The sequence below is a fragment of the Leptonychotes weddellii genome, chromosome 6 (genome assembly GCF_054177405.1).
Source record: "Leptonychotes weddellii isolate Sample4059 chromosome 6, ASM5417740v2, whole genome shotgun sequence".
In the NCBI taxonomy this organism is placed as follows: Eukaryota; Metazoa; Chordata; class Mammalia; order Carnivora; family Phocidae; genus Leptonychotes; species Leptonychotes weddellii.
In genome coordinates, this window is record NC_138374.1 from 12,587,353 (window position 1) to 12,607,548 (window position 20,196).

Consider the following 20,196-nt stretch of genomic DNA (forward strand, 5'->3'; position numbering starts at 1 on the left):
AAAAGATAATGATCCTACCCTAGACCATGTGACAAACTCTTATTAGCTGTTAATGCTTGGCTTAAATGTCCCTTATTTTTTTTTTTTTTTTTAAAGTCTTCTCCAACTTTTTCTCAAGCAGAATTGTTTACTTGTTTGTCATAAAACATCTGTGTATTTCTTATTTACTTATCACCTTTTATCAACCAAAATTATCAAAATATTATATAGGGTACGAGTAAGTTGTATGGGGTTGGATTATAATGTAAAATGTTCAGTTTTTTTTTTTAATGTCAGGGTAAGTGGAGATTATGGAAAGGGTGCTACTTTTTATTATTTTTTGCCTAGTTCCTAAGTGACATTATCAGCAGTATGTTAAAAAGTAAGAAAGCCTATCACATGAAAGTCAACAAGACTTTCAAATCTGTTTTTTGAGGTATGGAAAAATAGAAGACTGTATATTTTGGAATCAACCAAATAAAATGTGATTGTTTGCTTGTGAAGCAGTCCCCATATTCATACATTAGTCATGCTCCTACAATTGAAGGGCATTCCCCTTATGACTCATTCAGGATCTTTGTCATAATTGTTTGGGGCTTTTTCCTGTATGGGGGGGCAAAGCCTCACTGAGCTTTTGGAAGAGCTTTCACATTTCCCAGGGTGGCTGGGATGTGTGTGGAGTGTGCGTAAAAAGAAGGGAATGTGTATAATAGAAGAATATCTGCCTTTAAACAGTAAGTATTTATATTTAATATTATGTCTTGAGATTGAGTTTTGAAATGAATACATGTTTAAGTGGCTGATTATAAGTCGTTTGGATGAGCTACTGTAACAGTGCATCAGGCGGATCTGTCAGCTTGCCAGGAACAATGAATGAAAGGGAATGAGGCAGACACTTTCCAAGACTTATGTTTCAAGAAGCAAGATATATGATACTGTTTGCATCTTGGCTGCATTGTCTATTGTTAGGATTTCTTTCTCTTGTGTCAATTTCAGAGGTGAAGGTCCCAAAGTATTTTATTTTAAAAAAAAATCAGCCACTTTAAAGAGCAAGATATGCATCCATTATGCTAACTGTTCATGCATAATACATCCACATACATGCAGTTTCTTTAGAACAGAGTGGCAAGTGGTTGTGCCAGAGAAAAAGTAATTACTTAGCAGTTTGAAAGTGAAAATGAGTCTCTTATTAACAGCAATCTATCCAGAAACAAAGAGCAAGGATCTCTGTTCTGATGACATGTGTTTCCATCTAACACACAATACCTAGAATTTGGAGAATGCTGCAAGACAGCTTCAGGGGGCAGCTACTGAAAATTGGAGGGAAAGAACTTTGAATTGGAAGAAAGAACGCCACCAAAAGAGAAAGAGAGTGAAAGGAATTCCATCTAAGTGGGAATGATTTCTTTTATTGTGTTCTTTAAGGACAAGCACAGTTGAGTTCTAGCCAAACTTCCATAGGTGGAACAATAGGATTGTGCAGTATTATTGAAAATGATTTTGATGGTCCTCTACATGCATCACCAAAGAACCTAAAATAGGTAACTATGTGCAAATCTGATGCTGTGCATGTTTACGTTTTTAAATCTTGTAACTGGACACAAAGGGAGTGAACCTCCAGAAAAAGCAGTAGAAACGGTGGTGCGCTGAGACCTTTCCGGATCCAGTGTTAGAGCCTCTGCACCGTGTCCCTGTAGCGCAGCGTTTCCCCCCTTAGAGCAAGTGTTCTTATAAATCGCTTGCTTCAGTGTTGATCCTTTTTGGTAGATCATAGGCGTTGTGAGAGCACGATGTTAGGTTCCCCCCGGCCTCCCCCCACCCCAGCGCTTAACACAGTGCCTGGTCTGTGTGGGTTCTGTGTCAGTAGGTTGTTCAGGGCTCAGAGGAAGGAGATCGAGGCATTCAGTGATTATGGTAGATTCCCTCAACGAAGGCCCTTGCCTCGTGTACATTGTCTACTTTGTCGATGGTGTGTGTGTGTGTGTGTGTGTGTGTGTGTGTGTGTGCGCGCGCGCGCGCAGCGCATGTGTGCGCTTCTTGGGCCCCAAACAGGCCTTTCTGTAGGTTGGCAGCCCTCCGCCGCATTCGTGCACCTTGGAGATCAAAGTGAATGTGTATGTTAGTGGAGGCCAGACACGATTCAGAATATTGGGGTTTTCCTTGCATTAACTATACGCACGGCAGCATGTAAAGACGTCTTAGTATCTACAACTTCTCTGGCTCTCTGCTGAGCCTGTGAGGCAGACGCTTTGGTCTAAACGGTAGTTGCTGCGTGGGGGAGAAGGAAGGGAGCTGCCCATTTCGGGGAGCGGGGGAGGCTCAGCGCTGCCAGTTCCCACTGGAGGCACTTACCTCCGCCAGTCATTCTGTCAGTGCTTTGAAATGCCGCTTGAGTCTTGGAAGCCAGGTAGCTGCCCGGATGAGGCTCACGGAACAGACACGGAACACGGCCAGGGCTTCTCATATTGAGACCAGGGCCTCTCCTATTCGAAACCGGCAAGGCCAGCCTCTGGTCAGTGCACCACTTCGTAATGAGCCACCCTCGACTCTAGAAGAGACCTCATGTTATCCGGCTTGTGGAAAGTAGCCACGCTCAAGCTGCCGGGTTCTGCCCCGGCCACAAGCTCTCCAGAGAGTCGCTGGGCATCCTAATTCAGTGATGTGGGCCCTCACATCTGTTGCTATTGCAAGGTCTTCATGAGCAATTCTCACACAAAAAGAGGCCGTTTCTACAAATGCTGCAGCTGCCTGGGCAGGGTAGAAGAAGGGGCAGGATGGGTGAGGGGCTTCTGCAGGACACAGAGACGTAACCGTCTCCCGTAGAGGCCCAGAATCCTTGCGGACTTCCCTGTTGGTAGAAGGAGAGAAAGGTTGCGAGCTATTTTGCTGGGTTCACCTAAAATGATGAAATAAGCGGATGCCTGGATTTCTGCTTAGTAAACGGGTGCATCCTTCTTATTTTGTTCAGCTTTGGTGTGGGGATAAGTCAGCTGCATTTGCCGTACGTGTAGGTCCCCCCTCCCCCCAACGCACACCCCTTTCAGTATCCGTAGCAGATGGTAAATTCTGTGGCTGCCAGTTTTATCATAATGTGGTTGCAGAAAATAGAAAGCAAAGCAAAATGAAGACCCCTGATAGAGTACAGCTGGGGTTGGGTGACAGCCTCTGAATTCTCTGGTGATGTCTGTAGGGTTCCTGTAAAAACATACGGCTGGATGATGGAAACTGGCTACTGGCATGATGGAATAGGACCGTGTTGTTGAGACCTGTTATTAATGAAAGCCCGTCCACCTGGGCCTTAGGAGCAGAGAGCAGGGGCATAACACTTTCCTTCTCGGAAGCTGGTGTAAGCCTCCGTAAAATTGCCATGTGTTGTTCATGACCTGTACTCGGGAACTGCATGGGAGGGATCTTGTGTGATGTCAGTCGGTGGGCTTTTTCAGATCTGAGTAGGTAGAGTGCCATCCAGTTTAATGCTCTTGTCATGCAAAGTGTCAGTGAAAACTCTGACTTTTGATTTAAGTAACAGTTCAGGTGGAGCTTTGAGAGGTATATAGAAGTATCCAAGTGGTATTAAGTCAGGGGCAGCGCTCCCAAGCACCAAATCTTAGGTAAAGACAGTTTTTTCACAGGGCGTCTTACACCTTCAGAAATGCCAGATGAAGAAACGTGAAGTTAATTTGAAAGTAAAACAGCAGAGGGACGCCTGGGTGGCTCAGTCATTAAGCGTCTGCCTTCGGCTCAGGTCATGATCCCAGGGTCCTGGGATCGAGTCCCGCATCGGACTCCTTGCTCAGCGGGGAGCCTGCTTCTCCCTCTCCCTCTGCTGCTCCCCCTGCTTGTGCTCTCTCTGACAAATAAATAAAAATCTTTAAAAAAAAAAAAAAAGTAAAACAGCAGATTTGATTTGGCAGTCATAACTCAGGAGAGTGAGTCTAGTCAGAAATTGTTTCTTTTGTGCTTTAGACTAAACTGTGCATTGTTGGAGGTGGGTGTGCAGACTGGCAAGGGGGTGGGGAAGCACCGCATAGACAAGCCACAATCTAGAAGACAAGAAGAACATTCCTGAAACAGCAGGCCAGCAGTCTCTGTCTGGTGGGGGAAGGATCTCAGAAAGCTTGTTCAAGAATCCAGAACTCTAGTGTTTAGAATTTTAAACACCAGAAATTAATAAAGGCAGTTTATTTGTTAAGTTGGAAGTAGAAACTATATTAGACAGCATTACTTTTTTTTTTTTTACAGAGGAGAGATCCGTCAAGAAAACCCTAATGAAAGAATATGCATCCTCCTTAAGGAAATGGCCCAGCCTGACCCCTCCCAAGTCAGGGTTTGGTAAACAGCCTTGCTAATTTAGAATTAGGACTTGTTTTGTGTACTCTTGCCAGAACGGATTTACCCAAATGAATGAAGATACAGACTTTCCAGGTTTCAGTTCTTGAGACATTAAAGGGGAAGACTGAACTGTTGACTTAATTTTTTTAAATTAAAAAAAAATATTTTAAAGCACAGAGAAGGGCAGAGAATAACAACAAATATGTAACCCACAGAATTAACTGTTATTTTGGGGTGGCTGGGTGGCTCAGTTAAGCGTCTGAGTCTTGGTTTCGGCTCAGGTCATGATCTCAGGGTCCTGAGATGGAGCCCCACGTCAGGCTCTGCGCTCAGCAGGGGGTCTGCTTGAGATTCTCTCTCCCTCTCCCCCTCACCCCACTCTCGTGCGCTCTCTCCCTCTTTCTCAAATAAATAAATAAAATCTTAAAAAAAAAGAATTAACTTTTATTTTTTTTTTAAACTTAAAAAAATGCTACAGATATAATTGAAGATCCTCTGTGACACCCAGCCCTGGTCCCCTTCCCTATATTTTAAGAGATAACTAATGTGATAAATTTTGTATGTATCCTTCTATTTTGTCTTTTTATATTTCTATATATGCCGTATGTATCATGAAATATACATTTATAGTCTAAGTCTATAAAGTGATTTTATTGGCTTAAGGTATATATTAACATGGATTCTCCAACTCCTTTTATTCACCATTATGGCTTTTGAGGTAGAGGTTGACACATACAGCTTATGTTCATTCATTCACTGTTCTCTAACGTGTTACAGGAATATACCATGATTTATGCTGAATGTGTATGTAGAACATTACTAGAGATTCCAGTAATAGAATCTAGAAGTGGGATTGCAGGGGTGCCCGGCTGGCTCAGTCAGAAGAGCAGGTGACCCTTGATCTCGGGGGTGGTGAGTTTGAGTCCCACGCTGGGTATAGAGATTACTTAAAAATAAAAATTCAAAAAAAAAAAAAAAATAGAAGTGGTATTGCTGAGTCATAGGGCGTATGCATTTTCAATTTTGATAGTTTATTTCCAAACTAGTTATGTCTCTTGACGCTCCCACCAGCAGTATATGACAGTTTTCAATTCCTGATAGCACATTTTTTTAGTTTTTGCCAGTCTATTAGATGAGACTATCTCACTGTCTTAATTTGGGTTTTCCAAATCATCGGTGGCATCATAATTTTTTAGCCATTGAAATTTGAAATAAATATCCAAAGGCATGAAATCCCAATATATTTATCTGGCACAGTAGGATTAAAATATAATTTAAGGTTTTGTTTTACTGAGGCACCTGGATGGCTCAGTCGGTTAAGCATCTGCCTTTTGCTCAGGTCATGATCCTGGAATCCCAGGATCGAGCCCCATGTCGGGCTCCTTGCTCTTCAGGGAGCCTGCTTCTCCCTCTGCCCCCGCTCATGCTTTCTCGCCTGCTCACTCTTTCTCTCAAATAAATAAATAAAACCTTTAAAAAAAAAAAAAGTTGTGTTTTGCTCACATGACCCTCTTGTTACAGTATTATAGTATTCCCAGAAAATTCAGATTTTAATTATTGCTCTTAAAAATCACTTTTTAAAGTTTTAGACCTTTTTGATGAAAATCTTTCTAAAATGTGTTATACTTAACCTGTTTTGTGAAATTCACAGTAAGTTGAATCAGTCCTCATAATGAACATGAGGTGTTTATAAAATTCATTAATACTTTGAGGGCCTGTTAAAATAATGGATACTTGTTTCTATACCAGATACCCTGAAAGGTCCTCATGCTTTAATAGTTATTTTTGGCCTTTATGGTCTTACCTCCTCCTGGTGTTTTCAGTGAGTCCTCCCACCTTTTAAAACTAAAAATTAGGGGCGCCTGGGTGGCTCAGTTGGTTAAGCGACTGCCTTCGGCTTGGGTCATGATCCTGGAGTCCTGGGATCGAGTCCCGCATCGGGCTCCCTGCTCGGCGGGGAGTCTGCTTCTCCCTCTGACCCTCCCCCCTCTCATGTGCGCTCTCTCTCATTCTCTCTCTCAAATAAATAAATAAAATCTTTAAAAAAAAAAAAAACCTAAAAATTAGTTTATGTAAATGGTATATGCTTATTTGGAATATTTTATATTTTCTCATTTTAATTTGCTACCTTCTATTTGGAATTCTAAGCATATGAGGGTATTTTTCCTTAACTGAAGATTTCAAGGGGGCGCACGGCAGCAGTTTTGTCTTCAAGTAGGTATCACTTCCGGCTGTGCACCAGTGTTCTGGAGGGTTCTGGAGAGTTCGTCGCTACCCAGTTTCAGGGAATCTGACCTGCAGATGTGTGGGGTGTTCACTGTATTAGCAAAATACCTACTTAAAAAGAGGCACGTATATTCTCTTAAAGAATGAGTAATTTGAACTCAAGGATGTTAAATTGGTCTGTTCCTGAGGAGATAATGAGCAGTAAGATGACTCATTATCTTGGAAGGTCCAAGGCAAGTGGCCAGATACAGATGGTACAAAGACCACGCTGGTTGAGTAGTGTAAGTACCATGTGACCGTTAATGCTTTTTAAAGGTTTTTAATTTTTGTTTTCTTTTCATAAAACTGTTACTGTTTATACGTTTGCTCTTTCTTGCCTTCCCAAACTTGTGACACACATTTAACATTTCTGTATTTTCTCCTTTCAGTGTGACAAAATTAGGCAAGAACGAGATGAAGCTGTTAAAAAACTGGAGGAATTTCAGAAAAGTATGTAAGCATTTCGTTGGAATTATTGTAACACACATAACTGTGTTTGGGAATTATGTGCGTAGACACGTCCCCTATGTTTAGTTGCTGCGGCATCGGGCATCCAAGAAGGCAAGAATTGTCTTCCCATTTGCCCCCCAAAAAATGTCCTGACATTACTGTGATTTTCAGACAAATGGAATGACCATTATTATTTCATGAGTATGTTATTATAAAAGAGAGTTTGCACTTGTTATAAAAAAAATTTTACTATGCAGGACAGTTAAAGGAGAACAAAAATTGCTTGTTATCTTGACTCTTTGAGAAAAGGCAATGTTAGCATTTTATAGTCTTTCTGTCTTGGTCTTTTATGTGTGGGCAATATTTATGTCTACAAAAAATAAAGTCGTGCTTTGCATTCGGTTTTGCAGCCAGCTTTTTTCAGTGAGTGGTATATTATGGTCATCTTTGCATGTTAGTAGGGATGTATATTTTTTCCTGTATCCTATTACGCAACAGTACTCTAATTTATTTAAACATTCAGTGATAGATGGATTATTTCTGAGTTTTAGATATTCTAAGTAATGCCATGTCAAGTATTCTTACACATCTTTACAGTGATCTGATTTGTTTCTTACATTAATTCATAGAAAAGGAATTCTAGTTAACAGAACTTACACATTCTTAAGAGTCTGAATGTTTGAGATGGCCCTCTCACCAAGGCATGTTGTATTCCCACAAAAGCTGTAGTAATATTCTAAATTTTTGCTGTGGTATTTTTGTGTGTTACGCAAATCTGTCATTACCTTATCCCCTAAGACAGAATGTATCTGATCACACTCAGAAGGATCAGAAGGAAATAGGTCATGGGAAAAGGACCAGACCTTAGCAGGAAAAGATGGCCCTCCCCCTTGGAAGCAGGGTCTTTCTCCATCTTTCTGCAGATGCTGTATCAGGCTGTTTGATTATATCGTAAAGTGTTGACTTGGTAACTACACAACAGAACATTTTATTCTTGTTGAAGGTTAAACAGCCATGAAAATGGAGCATTATAGTTCATTTCAATAGCCAGTTTATTTCAAGTGTCTGGCTGTAACAAAACCTCAGGGGAATATTGTTGATGTTACTTTTCTTTGGAGGCCAACACGCTATGACAGAAATACCTCTTATTTGTGAATGTATGAATTGCAGTTGCGTAGGACTTTCTTCTTCTCTAATGCAGGATTAATTTGATGTCCTTACACTTTTGCTGACACCGGGTCACACTGAGTTATACCATCAACATTGTTACCAATTCATGTTCTCAAATTAATTATTGATAGTGGATTGGCATGCTGTGTGTAGTAGGAATAGTTCAAGTTCTTAGGGTCGGACTTATAAAATGCTCTGGTCGGGCAGGTAGTAGGCATGTTGCTTCTTGCGTTCTGCAGAAATGGAAGGAGCTTCTCCCCAAATCAGCCTACCTTTAGAGTAACATGTAAACTGCTTTCCTCTCCCACTTCCTTTTTCCCTTTGTCTCTTCCTCTAAATATCTTTGATAGTTTTATAAAAATTCACATTTTTCCTTACGAGCAACTCAAAGCCTGAAAGAATCGATTGAAAGGTTAGTACAATGATCTTTATTGTTGTATGCATTGAATTTTTGACTTTTCTAAGTCTGCTTAATTAATTTAAAGTTTGGACGGCAGGGGAACAGAATGCCGACTCTTGACTCCGTCTCAAAAGAACAGAAAATGGGGACGACGAAAACTCGAAATATTTGTTAAAACATTGTGTCTGGGGTAATCGTTGACGACTTTCGAACAGAGAACAGAATTTCCGATTTGGAAGGGATTGCAGCGGTTACCACCGGTAAAAAGCACCATTTAATGTGCACCCACGTAGTCCTGAGCAATTTCTGCATTAGTCAAATTGGGATAAGTGACCCTGCCTCATAGGCTGTTCAAGGAATAAATGAGATAATTCATGTAAAAAGTGCTGAACACAGTGCCTGGCATTATGGTTTAAGTGCTCAATAAATGTTAGCTGCTGCTACCACCATCTCATTTACTGTCCCATCCTGAGCTTGGGTGCCCTTCAGTGTGAAGAGGCCGCGAGTCAGTTCACGAGTGAGTTTTCAGACCCTGGTCTTGGCACTTGGACAGCCCTGGGGGAACGTATCTTCGGGCGCAAAGTTGAACGCTGCCTGCCCGTCATGTTCACCTACGAGGCCCAGATCTCAGTGAGGGAAGAGCCTCAGGAAGAGCTCCCTTAGGTCGGCGGGCTCTACTCACCTAGCTGACCATGCTCTTCTTAGCTGGTTTCATCCGTTTCTCCCTGCCATTCTCTGCCCTCCGCCAGCTCTTCCTGAGCCTCTTCTCCTGTCTTCCTGCACAGAGCACCACTGCAGAGCAAAGCCACGTTCCCTAGGGAGACAGATCCGTGTGCGAGAAGTAACTAACGGCCTTTCATGTCCTTCAGCCAGAACGTGAGAGCCTTTGCTGTGTGTTAGGACGTACCTGTTTTCCCACACACCTGCCAGTGCGTCGCTGTTCCCACACTGTGTGAAGACCTCTCAAGTGATCTGACGTTGCAGGAGAACGTACAGCGTGTCCACCACGTATGCTGCAGAGACATCCTGCGTCTGGGCGTTGCTGAGGGTTGGCTGGATGGAGAGGAGTTTTGCTCAGGGCAGTCCCATGGGTGGTGTCACATTTGAATACAAGTTAGAAAGAAGCCTAGAAAATTGGAGTGGCCTAGAAATTAGTTTAGCTGGGCTTTACCAGTTAGAACTGCATTTTGGGATATATGCTACTTGACTTCTCTGGGCTTCGATGTTCTCAAATAGGAAATTGCTGTGATGATACCTACCTCCTAAGACTGTCGTGAGGACTCAGCACAGAACAAGTGGAAAGGGTTTAGCACAGGCCGAACACACAGTTGGCCCAATGGTGGGTGATGGTGGTTGTGTCCTAAGCAGTTCCGTTCTAGAGAGAACATTCTTGTAAAGGGGTGTTCACAGACAGATCTAGGCCTGATAGATTTTTCCAGTCACTCAAGCAAACACAGACGTGACTTCCTAGTTTATACCTAGCAGTATGCCAGGTGCAAGAGAGTCAGATGTGAGTAAAGCAGAGTCTCTGCTGTAATGCTTGTAGTTAATAAAAGACAAAAACAAGTAAAAAAGAAAAACCCAGTTGCCCTCCATTCCACGATGGCAAGTATGTAAGAGTGTTTTGGGGTCATGAAGAGGATAAAAAAATTCTGCTGATTCAACTAGACTGGTGGAAGCAATCATTGATGTACTTGTAGGTTATGCTTCTGAGTTGTCAGAGTCATTAAAAACAACTCTTATTATGGAAAATATCAAGCTTATTATACGGAAGTGAGAAAATAATGCAATGAACCCCCATGTATCCATCATTCAGCTTCAACAGTTACCAACTCCTGGCCAATCCACTTTCATCTCTGTCCATACATCCATTCTCACTGACCTCAGATTATTTGGAAATGCCAGTCATCATATCATTTAATGATAATTTCATCATAAATGAATATAAATATTTCAATATGTGTTTGTAAAAGACTAGGATTCATCTTTCTTCTGTTTTAAGCCTCCATGTCCTCCAAATTACAGATATTTTAGGTGTAGTTATCACTCATGATCTATGGATATTACGAGATAAGCCTGAATTCAGCACCATAGGACCAATCACTAAATGAACAAATTAAAGTTTTTTTAAAAAAACTTTCATCCTTTGAAAGGTGCAAATAAAATTATATGTTACAAAAATTTCTGTTTTGTGTCATGTAACCTGACTTGTGATTTTAGCAATGGGGTCATGCTTTTTAAAGATATAAATGCCCTCTGAAGCATGTTATTTTCTTTTAAATCTAGAAAGTCGATAGGTAGGTTTCCTTGCTCCCTATTTAGCATTGAGATAATTTTTTTAAACTAGAAATCAAAGCACAACTTTTGATTTCTACTGTTCCCTCTTAGAGGAAGAGATTAAAAAAAAACGTATTAGATGGGGCCTGCTGTATGAGAATTGGAGAAAAATGTGGGCTAGTGCTGCCTATGTAAGTTTTATCAAGTTAAATTACAGGGCAGCTTTTTACAAAATGTTCAGAAAATAAGTGTGTGTGTGTGTGTGTGTGTGTGTGTGTGTTTCTTTTTGCTGGGCCTAAACCTTGCTATGTGGAATGATTTTTCCTTACTCTTCCATGAGCAAGAATGTTACTGAATAAAAAGTCAAATTCCTATGAAACATGCAGAGTGTTTATGTTTTTGTTATGATGGTGGAAATACCAGATTGTGGCAGAAGAAGTCAAGTAGTTAAGGCTAAAAATTCAAAGTAATATTTGATGTTGTAAAAATTGTATAGGTTTCTTTTCTCTTTCCTTCACATTTTTGAAGAACCTACCTTGTAAACATAGTGATAAAATGCCAAGAATATTAGGATTTTAAGGAAATAATAGAGCCTATTATTTAAACTACAATATAAAAGGCAATTATATTGATGAAGAGCTACATGGGCTTTGTGTGTGTGAATAAACTTGGCCTGTGTTCAGCTTCTATTTGTTCTTCTGGCATAAACACATATTGTGTGTGATTCCAGTTTAATGGGGACCCGTTTGTATGCCAAGCAGCTGCATTTTAGGACCTATTGCGTGATTTCATAGCTCTCTGAAAATTGGTTCTATTCAGAACAAGAGATAGAAGAGGAGAGGGGGGTGGTGTGGGGGGGGGGTGGGCAGAGCCTCCACACACAATCATTTCTTTTCAATTGGAGCCAGAAAGGTTGATGACAACATGACCATTGTGTTATAATGATAAGACCACTAAGGCATCTGTACCTCTCATCAAGGCTCACACAACAGCAGATACAATTTAATTCACAGCTCTGTCAGCGTCGCTGATACCATTATGCCGTCTGTCTCCACAGTTATAATCACTGTCCTCGGAGAAATGCAGTTGAAATGATCTTGAGCAGTCAAAGAAACTCTCAATTAAGGCTGCCACTTCCAATGTGTCAGATTGTGTCTTATGCACTTGGTACAATTTTCACTTCCAATCCTGTTTATTTACCATGTCTACCAGTAATTACGCTTAACGTGTCATTTAGTGAGGGGGGCCCCTGCCAAGCCGATTGTTGGGTGCTGCTGTACCATTGAGTGGGAGTTTCTCGAAGTCAATGCCATCAGCAGCTTTTAGGCCCTGATGGGATGCAGTAGTAATGTTGATAATGCAAGTATCGTGCTCATCAAGTCATAATTAGATGCCACTCAAATGTGCCACTTGTAATAACAGTGTTGATTCATGTTTTTCTCGGTGACTGCAACTACTAATTAGTTAAGTGGTTTTTGGTTGGCCTGCATTTGCTGCAGATTATTATTACCCCTGAAAAAATGTCAAGGTTAGAGATGTTTCTGGCCATTGAGTGCTGCTTTATGAATTTGAATATTAACATAATAAGAACTTTGGACAGACTTAGGAAGTAATACGTTTTTGTATTTAATTTGGAGAGAAATTTTTTTCCCCCGAGTTTAATCATAATTGCAGGTTAATTAAGCTTAAATGAAGCAAAAGTAATCTCTCTTTGTGTTACGTGAGCCCAGTGCTTTTTGCCTAACTTTGTGGGGTTTCACACTTGGGTGTACTTCATTTTTCTTTTTTAAGCCAAACAAATGTCAATAAGCATACACGTCTACAGTGAAGTTTAAGATTCTGAGCATTTTCCTTTAACTAGAAATGTGGGTGAAAGGAATTGGCACTTGGCTCTTCCTTGATCTTCGAAGTATAATTCAGGTTCTAAATTACTTTGTACCTTTGAATCTCAATTTGTATAAACCAGCTACTAAAAGAACCTGAAAATTACTATTTTTCAAGCATTGGTAAAGTGTCCAGGAAAATTGTATTTTTCTTCCAATCTTCCTGACAGTCTGTGATGCAAGAAGCATCCGCTTTCATTGTCATAGAGTCCATAACTCTCGTTGCTATACTTTTCTGCCCTGGAGTTTATTAAATCACAGTAACTACTTTATCACTCATAAGGAAGGCTGTTGCGTACTGACCTGAGCTAAACTGCCACATTGTTATTCCGGTTAAGGAGATCGAGTTGAGATTTAATTTTAAAAATTTCTCACTCGCTCATTTTCCTTATTAGATCCATGCGTTCTGTCCCGCTAAGAAAAGGAACTCACGTTTGCCACTTTTTATTTAGGAGAGATTCTTTCGTCTAAGTTAGTGGACGTGTCTGTCTCCGTGAACAGCTGCATAGAAAAGCGACACTTAAAAGCATCCTAACTAGCTTTCTTAAAAATGTGTGCACTAGCAGTGAAGGCTCTTCACTGCATTCTTTTTTCTCCCCCTCCACGTCCAGATATTGGCTAAGACTTAATCAGGGCAGCATCTTCCAAGACTTTTTTTTTTTTTTCCCTCCATGCTAGCTAAAGGTCTGGCGAGCTAAAGAAGTGAAGTATTCTGAGTCATGGGACACAATGTGTGGGCTTCTGGAATCGCTGACTAATCTCTGAATGCTGAGACTTTTTTCCCCTCATTCCTAGTTTCTCACATGGTTATAGAGGAAGTCAATTTTATGCAGAACCATCTTGAAATAGAGAAGACTTGTCGAGAGAGTGCCGAAGCTCTGGCGACAAAGGTGAGACTCTTCAAATAAGGGAAATCTACCTGCGCTTTTAAAAAAAATTTCAACTTGCTTTTGTGAAGAGTGGCCTACCTATCTGCTTTTGCTTTTCTAATCCATTGCCTCTGCTCTGATGAGGAGGGAAAGTGTCTAAAGTGTTGTAAATTCTCGGAGTCCTAGAATAGGATTTTGTAAATATCTTAATGCCTAGGTTCTTTCCATTGTAAAGGGGGCATTTGTATGTGTGCATTTCAACATCGGTGCTTTTTGCCTCTGAAAAATGGCCCCAGAGTCGTTCATTCAGCTGGACTTTCTAAGTGTCTGTGCATTGGGTGAACAGTTTAAAACAAACCTGGTGTGACATGAAGGGGTGCAGTGAGTGTTTCATGTTTGATTTAGATGAAAAAGTCAGCCTCCAGCCGTACATTTCAGGTGATTATTTGTGAAAGCAGAGTGAGGGCATGCTGAAGGTGACCTCCAGTGCTTCACTGATTGCTTCTCGCTGATGAATTTACCAAGAGTGTAATTTTCTATATTCTGTCTCATCAGAAGTACATTATTATTAAAGAATCTCTGTCTTACGTATTTTGGGTTGGGTAAAATGCATCTGAACCACTTCATCAGAAAATGGATTACAGCAGTTTTTAACCAAATATCATTAGTAATGCCGGTTGTGTGTCTTTCTCTCTTCCCCATCACCTCCCTCCAAAGTATGTCTTTGGATGTGACTGAAAGTCTGCAAATCAATCAGCCAATCTGTCTATATCTCTCTCTATTTAATTTGGATGCATTAGCAGTGTGCTTGCTAGAGGTATTTGCTTAATTGTTTGTGTAGTGACACTACATTAGAATTCATAAGATAATGCAGTCAGAACCTAAGAATATAAACGTGTGCATGCAACTCCTGTTATTCATTTGAAGAATACACAGCAATACAGACCATTGCTTTAAAAACAGTGATTGTGTGGGTGCTTTCCCATCATTTCTTCTGCGCTACCCTTCATTAAGTGTTCACTGGTTCACAGAACTGGGTGAATTCTCTTTTCGTATCCTTTATTCTTTCTTTTGCAACAGGTAGAAAAAAATATCTTTGGAGCATACTAGCTGCTCTGAATCTTGCAGTGGCTAAGTCCAGTCCTTGTATTTTCTCTTGCTATCGATAAGTATCCTTGTTGCCAATAGTACATGCAAAATGAGAACACGGACTACCTTGCAGGACTGGCAGAGTTAATGGAAAGCAACAGTTTGGGAGGCAGTATATACAGGTTTTATTCCCAGTGATGTCATTTTGGGTATATGTGACTTTGGGCAAGTTATTAGTTCTGGTCTCCGGACTGCTGTAGTCTCATCTCAAATGTCAGGATGGACTAGCGTTAGGACCGCAGGGAGAATGGGACAGACTTTTCCTTTTTCATGATGCACTCCACTCATGGGTCTGTACAGTCCCCTTTAAAAAAGAGATTTGATCCCCGCCCCTTCCTTTTTTTAGCTAACAGGTGACTTGGAGCAAGAGAATGCACCTCTCTGAGCTACAGTTGCCTTGTCCTAAGTGTCAGGGTGGACCAGCATTGATTTCTTAAGAATATCCTAGACCCACTGACGCTGGGAGTGCGGCCCAGGCCAGCTGTGTGCTGAGAAAGCTGCCAGGGGACTGTTGTCTTCATCCCTGGTTATGAACCACTGTGTTACTAATCTCAAAGGTCAGTTTTATAATTTAGTCTTGACAATAGGATCCTTCACTTACACGGTTTGTCTTCTGTTCATGAAGTCTTTCGAAAATGGCCATATGGTTGGTTTTTGAGGATACAATGTGACCTCGTGGGACTTGGAATAAAAACAGGTCAGAAAGCCTATAGTTGTGCTCATTGGATTTGGAAGATACTACAGCTTTGAATGCAAAGTTTGGAAGCTCCATTATATGCATGATCAATAAAGTAGCACAACCTGATTTAGGTATCCCAATTGTCATTTTTGAAAGTAGACTCCTTTTTTTTTTTTTTTTAAAGATTTTATTTATTTATTTGAGAGAGAGAGAATGAGAGACAGAGAGCAGGAGAGGGAGGAGGGTCGGAGGGAGAAGCAGACTCCCTGCCGAGCAGGGAGCCCGATGCGGGACTCGATCCCGGGACTCCAGGATCATGACCTGAGCCGAAGGCAGTCACCCAACCAACTGAGCCACCCAGGCGCCCAGTAGACTCCATTTTTAAAGCAGCAAAGTTTCTATAAATTTATTCTTATTTTTCTAAATCTTTGCTCTCAGATTAATGACAAATGGAATGTTTAATTCTTAAAATGCAATTTGCATAATTTTCTTAAGAGCAAGGGTGGCTACTTTGCTAAAATGTGTAGGTTAAACTGATAAATGTAGACCAGTTATTTAAACCATATGGTTCAGATCTGCTTAACTTGCTTATTTTGTATCTTAAATATTCATTAAGCTGCACCCAATATAAAAACTGTTTAAATTTGAATGTAGTAGAAGATTCTGTTACTGTAGGGTTATAAAATTTATTTTTGCTTTGTGACTTAGAATGGTTCCAAAAAACAGTTAGCATGCCATTAACATATATAACTTGATGAATAATAACTTCAATGAAATTGCTTAGCCAAAATTTGTGAATTCAGAGTTTTTAAAAATACCCAGTTAGTATGGTTATGAGATCTTTATGTACATAAATCTTATGTTTCTTCCTTCAAAATGTGAGAATGTTGTTTCAGAGGAATTTCTGTGTGGCTTTTTTTTTTCTTGAAGAGTAGGCTCCTCACCCAATGTGGTGCTTGAACTCATGACCCTGAGACCAAGAGTTGCATACTCTACTGCCTGGCGGGCACTCCATGTGTAGCTTTTTTCTTGAGTTAGTAACTTTGTTAATGAGAGTAGGTGTATTATAGCCAGATAGTGCTGGTGGATTTTGGTGCCTGGCTTGATAGAAAGAGGCATTAAACTCTTTTGAGGGTAGAACTGTTAATGAACAAGTTATTAAGTATTATTGTGACAGTGGCCCAGGGATGAGCCTATTAAGCACCAGATGGCAAAAATTAGTATTTTTGTGCTTTTGTGAATATCCTGGAGGAAGAAAAAGTTGCATGGATGTGTATTTTGATGGAAGAAAACTAGCTGATAAAGTATTCCCAAACGCACAACCTGAACCTCTTTTGTTACTATTAGGAGCGGATACTGAATTTTTCCTGCATGTCCGTCACTAATGTTAAATACTTTCTGTGTAATATCTCACTCAATCCTCATGTTATGGGGCAGAGGCTATTTTTATCCTTAGTTCGCTGATGAAGAGACTACCACTCTGAAAGATGAGATTATTCTAGAGGCAGAGATGTTGGATTATAGAGCAGGATTCTTAACTCTGACTTTATAGAAACGGGTATGGAAACATTGCCTTTCTCTATATCAAAGATTCTTCATATTGATGTGCATTAGAATCACCTGGGACCTTGGAGAGAGTACTCTGCTGGGTTCCACTGCCAGAGATTTGGGTCTGGTGAGAGCCTGTGCACTGGGATTTTTTAAAAGCTCTCTACAGATTCTAATGTGCTAAGCTGGAAACCATTAGTTTAAGTATTAGGAGGCAGAATTACAAATGAAGGCTTGAGTGTTTTCACTTTTTCCTTCAGTTGTGATTTTCTCCTGCCATTCAGAAAAGATGGCATCTTATCAGCCAGGATCCTTGAGCCTCTGGTGCCCCACTGTAGCATCCATGATGCCAAGAACCCACAACAGGCTTTACATGAATGTTTCATCCTAAGGGAGAGGGGCTTGGAGATCATGGGCTCATCTCTTATCCCTGATCCTCTAACGTACTGTGGGGAGCTAGAAGCTGGAGCTGTGCGCTGGAGACAGGGAAGAAAGGGGCTGTGTTGGATTCCCTGAGTAGAGCTTATGGGCTTCCCAGGGGGAATCTGAGGAAGGGTTTATAGCCATTTCTAATAGAATCTTCCTGATTCCGCAGAGAGGTCAGGGAAACCACTTGTGCTCCAGATTGGGCTACTTGAGATATAGTTAGATTCAGTGTTATTGGGGTGAGAATCAGATCTCCCAGTTTGAAATGGCCTGGGCTTTTCCCTGAGGGAAACCCTAAAGGGTCCTACTTATGATCACAAATGAAGGACCAAAGTCGGACAAGTTACCAGCATGTCTTACTCTGATGTAAGGTTTATAGTAGAGAAGGTAGTTAGCTTTCCAATGAATTAGGTTTCTGTTTCTATTTATTTCCAGTGTCAGTTATTTAATTCAGAACTTGTCTTGCTGGCCATTGGCCCTTAGTAAAGGAAAAAAAGTTGCTTTTTTTTTTTTTTTTAAGATTTTATTTATTTATTTGAGAGAGAGAGAGAGCATAAGTAGGCAGAGTGGCAGGCAGAGGGAGAGGGAGAAGCAGGCTTCCCACGGAGCAGGGAGCCTGATGCGGGGCTCGATCTCAGGACCCTGGGATCATGACCTGAGCCAAAGGCAGACGCTCAACAACTGAGCCACCCAGGCGCCCCTGGGCTAGCAAACATTTAAAGGGTGTGCACAGCAGCAAAGAAAACATTTTCTTAAAATAAAATCTTAATTAAGACTATTAAGGATGGAATAAGTTGAAATTTGATTTAATCTGTACTGGTGTCTTATCTTAATTCTTCCTTTGTTATCAGTTATAACTAGCATTTTCCCATGCTGCTGGCTGTAATCCAGGCATCAGGTCTTACTTTAATAAGTTTAATGCTAAAAAGTATAAATAAAACCTTACTTCATGAATCTTCTAATTGTTAGTTCATGCTGTGGGTGTTGATGAATATGTAAGACAGAAGTACACTTAATCTGTCTATTGTTTAAAAATCCAAGACACTCATTTGACTGCTGTTAAAATAACTGTTTTTATATTTTGCCTTAGCTAAATAAAGAAAATAAAACATTGAAAAGAATCAGCATGTTGTACATGGCCAAACTGGGACCAGATGTAATCACCGAGGAGATCAATATCGATGATGAAGATGTTAGCACCGACCCAGAAGGCTCCGCAGAGACCTGTGTTTCTGTGCAGTGTCAGAAGCAGATCAAAGGTGGGACTCTTGGCTTCGTCACTGAGCATATTTTGGATAATGTTTCTCAGCCCTTGTTGCCCATTGGAATCACCTGAGAACTTTAGAACTTGGGTCCGGCTTCAAAAAATTTCGGATTTAAATGTCCCAGGGAGTAGCCTGGTTGAGAATCATGATAGGACGTAACGTTGGTGCATTATGAATTACTTTCTCATTTGGGATTTGGCACTTTTGAAAGCATTGTCTTGATGGAAACAACCAGTGTGTAAAAATTCTTAAAAATACGGACTATGCATTGAGATATTTTTGTTAAGCAAAAGAAAGAATGTATAAAAATATATTTAGCCAATGCCTCTCGTTTGTCTGGTTCTTTTTTGGAATCTTTGGGGAGGGTTCCTCTCCAGATTGCTTAAGTCTGTGCCCTCAAAGGACTTCTCATCTGATTCAGGCACTGAGCTGTAAGCAATATGCAGCGTTCAACTTCAACGCTGTTAGACCTCACTGTGTGGGTCAGTGGGAAGTGGAATATCACACGGTACCTCTGTTAAATACACTTTAATTTTATTCATGATTATATATACACGTGATTATATGTACACATTGTTTATGTTAAAGATGGAGGAAAGCAGTCTGGGCTCAATAACTTTTAGGGCATTTTGGCATTAGGCACATGCCAAAAGCAACACTTGCTAGCCTGTTGGTTTGGATAAAACTGCAATTGGAAGGAGAGAGAAGGAAGTATAACGAAAGCCATCGTTCCCTGACTCTCTACCCCCTTGACCTAAGACAAAATAATATTTGTGTCAGTGGGGAGGGAGAAGAAGTTTACAGGATTTTCTTTTGTTCATGATTCTCCTCTCCTCTTAGGTCTCAGATGGTATTGTCTCTTGTTCCTCCTTCAGGATTAGCCAGCCAGGGGAGAAAGAGATTTTGAAATAAGTGTCTGAGAACTCTTCCAGTCTGGGTTCCTATAAAAGCTTGATTCAATTTATAAGTAACTCCAGAGAAGGTTTTTAATTAAAAGCAGTTAAAACCTGGGGTGCCTGGGTGGCTCAGTCGGTTAAGCGTCTGCCTTCAGCTCAGGTCATGATCCCAGAGTCCTGGGATCGAGCCCCGCATCAGGCTCCTTGCTCGGCAGGGAGCCTGCTTCTCCCTCTCCTTCTGCCTGCCGCTCACCCGGCTTGTGCTCGCTCTCTCTCCGTCTGTGTCAAATAATTAAATAAAATCTTAAAAAAAAAAATGCAGTTAAAACCTGAGTAGCAAAACTGGAGACCTTGGTTATCAATTTTAGGACTCTGTGCTAATCTGTGTATATATATTTTTTAAAAGATTTATTTATTTATTTGAGAGAGAGAGAGATGTAGAGAAAATGAGCAGAGGCAGAGGGTAGGGAGAGGGAGACTCCTCAAGCAGACTCCCAGCTGTGTGTGGAGCCTGACTTGGTGCAATCCCAGGACCCTGAGATCATGACCTGATCTATAGGCGAAATCAAGAGTCGGACAGTCCACTGACTAAGCCACCCAGTCACCCC

The 20,196-nt window shown here is 40.8% G+C and overlaps 1 protein-coding gene across 8 annotated transcripts in view; it reads left to right on the forward strand.

Moving 5' to 3' along the window:
• SHTN1 (shootin 1) overlaps window positions 1-20,196 on the forward strand; it is a 96,859-nt gene that overhangs the window by 17,400 nt on the left and 59,263 nt on the right. For 4 of the 8 annotated variants that reach the window (XM_081823440.1, XM_031039890.2, XM_006744054.3 and 1 more), the window contains exons 3-5: window positions 6,966-7,026; window positions 13,552-13,646; window positions 18,518-18,686. In XM_081823440.1, the coding sequence (XP_081679566.1) occupies window positions 6,966-7,026; window positions 13,552-13,646; window positions 18,518-18,686 (325 nt within the window). Of the gene's footprint in view, window positions 1-583; window positions 714-6,965; window positions 7,027-13,551; window positions 13,647-18,517; window positions 18,687-20,196 lie in introns of those variants that run through there. The other 4 variants (XM_081823436.1, XM_081823438.1, XM_031039887.2 and 1 more) reach the window with 3 other exon arrangements.